Genomic DNA, 1,286 nt, shown 5'->3' with positions numbered 1-1,286 from the left:
GCAAAATGGTTTCAGAAAGAACAGGTCCACAATTGATGCAATATTTACATTGCGGCAGATAGTCGAGAAGTCTATTGAATATAACAAGCCGGCCTTCTTATGTTTTGTTGATCTCACACAAGCGTTTGATCGCGTGCAACTCCAGGATGTTCTTCAAATATTGAGTGAACAAAATGTTGACCAGAGTATTATTAGCTTGATACAAAATCTTAACACAAACAATACTACAAGAATAAAAGTGAATGGGAAACTTACTGGTGCTATACCTATCTCTAATGGTATTCGACAGGGAGATAGTTTAAGTTGTTCAATCTAGTCATGGACAAAATTATAAGAGCCATAAAATCAATGCACATTGGGTACCGATTGGAAAACCATGCCATTAGCATTATATGTTACGCAGATGATGCTGTCTTGATAGCGGAGAGCGAAAATGATATCCAGCGTTTATTATTTAAATTCCAACAAACTGCTGAGCAACTAAACATGCTAATATCTGCGGAAAAAACTAAAGCATTAGTAATATCAAAGGACCCAATCCGTTGCAAATTAATGACGTACAACAAAACAATTAAACAAGTTATGAGCTTTCAATATCTTGGCGCCGAAATTTCTAGTTGTAAAAATATTGCACGTGAAGTACAGTATCAAGCTAATAAGGCAAGTGTTGTCGCGGGTTATCTTCGAGACGTGATCTGGAAAAACAAATTCATGCTCCTAGAAAATAAAGTAAGAATATACAAGACCAGAGTGAGACCAATACTTACTTATTCAGCAGAAACACGAGCCGAAACTTCCAGAACAAAGCAAATGGCTAGAAAAACAGAGATGAGAATGTTGAGCGAAATAACTGGCTATTCACTCGGAAATAGAATAAGGAGCGAGGCTATACGAGAGGAGTGCAACATTCAAGACGTAGTAAGATGGACCAGATCAAGAAGACGTTATTGGCGAGATCATGTCGAAAGAATGCCATCTAACAGCATCACAAAAATCGCATCCATAGAGCGCCCACAAACAAGGAGACCGATTGGGAGACCACCCAAAAGATGGCGCGAAAGCTGGGTTTCAACGTCGCAAGAATAAATCTAGTAGAACACAGGTCGAAGACCTAACGTATGAAGAAGAAGAAGAGAGAAGATGATATTGATTCAAGGGTAAGTAGCGTATTCGAAACATTTTGTAAATGAAAGTTATACTAAACTATTAGTATAGGAATACTGTTATAGCGGTCTACTATGGTCATAATTAAATACTCGTATACGTAATCACTTCGTTTAACTGCT

At 37.7% G+C, this 1,286-nt stretch overlaps 1 protein-coding gene across 1 annotated transcript; it reads left to right on the top strand.

The window, feature by feature from the left end:
• The first annotated feature begins 318 nt into the window (after positions 1–318).
• Positions 319–1,086, top strand: LOC129618740 (uncharacterized). Its single transcript, XM_055533705.1, has one exon. The coding sequence runs from the start codon at positions 319–321 to the stop codon at positions 1,084–1,086; it is 768 nt and encodes a 255-aa protein (XP_055389680.1).
• Positions 1,087–1,286: the final 200 nt, after the last annotated feature.

The sequence above is a fragment of the Condylostylus longicornis genome, unplaced genomic scaffold (assembly GCF_029603195.1).
Source record: "Condylostylus longicornis isolate FDR11 unplaced genomic scaffold, ASM2960319v2 ptg000001l, whole genome shotgun sequence".
Classification (NCBI taxonomy): Eukaryota; Metazoa; Arthropoda; class Insecta; order Diptera; family Dolichopodidae; genus Condylostylus; species Condylostylus longicornis.
The sequence above is the reverse complement of the archived record's forward strand: the minus strand, read 5'-3'. Positions and strand labels throughout refer to the sequence as shown.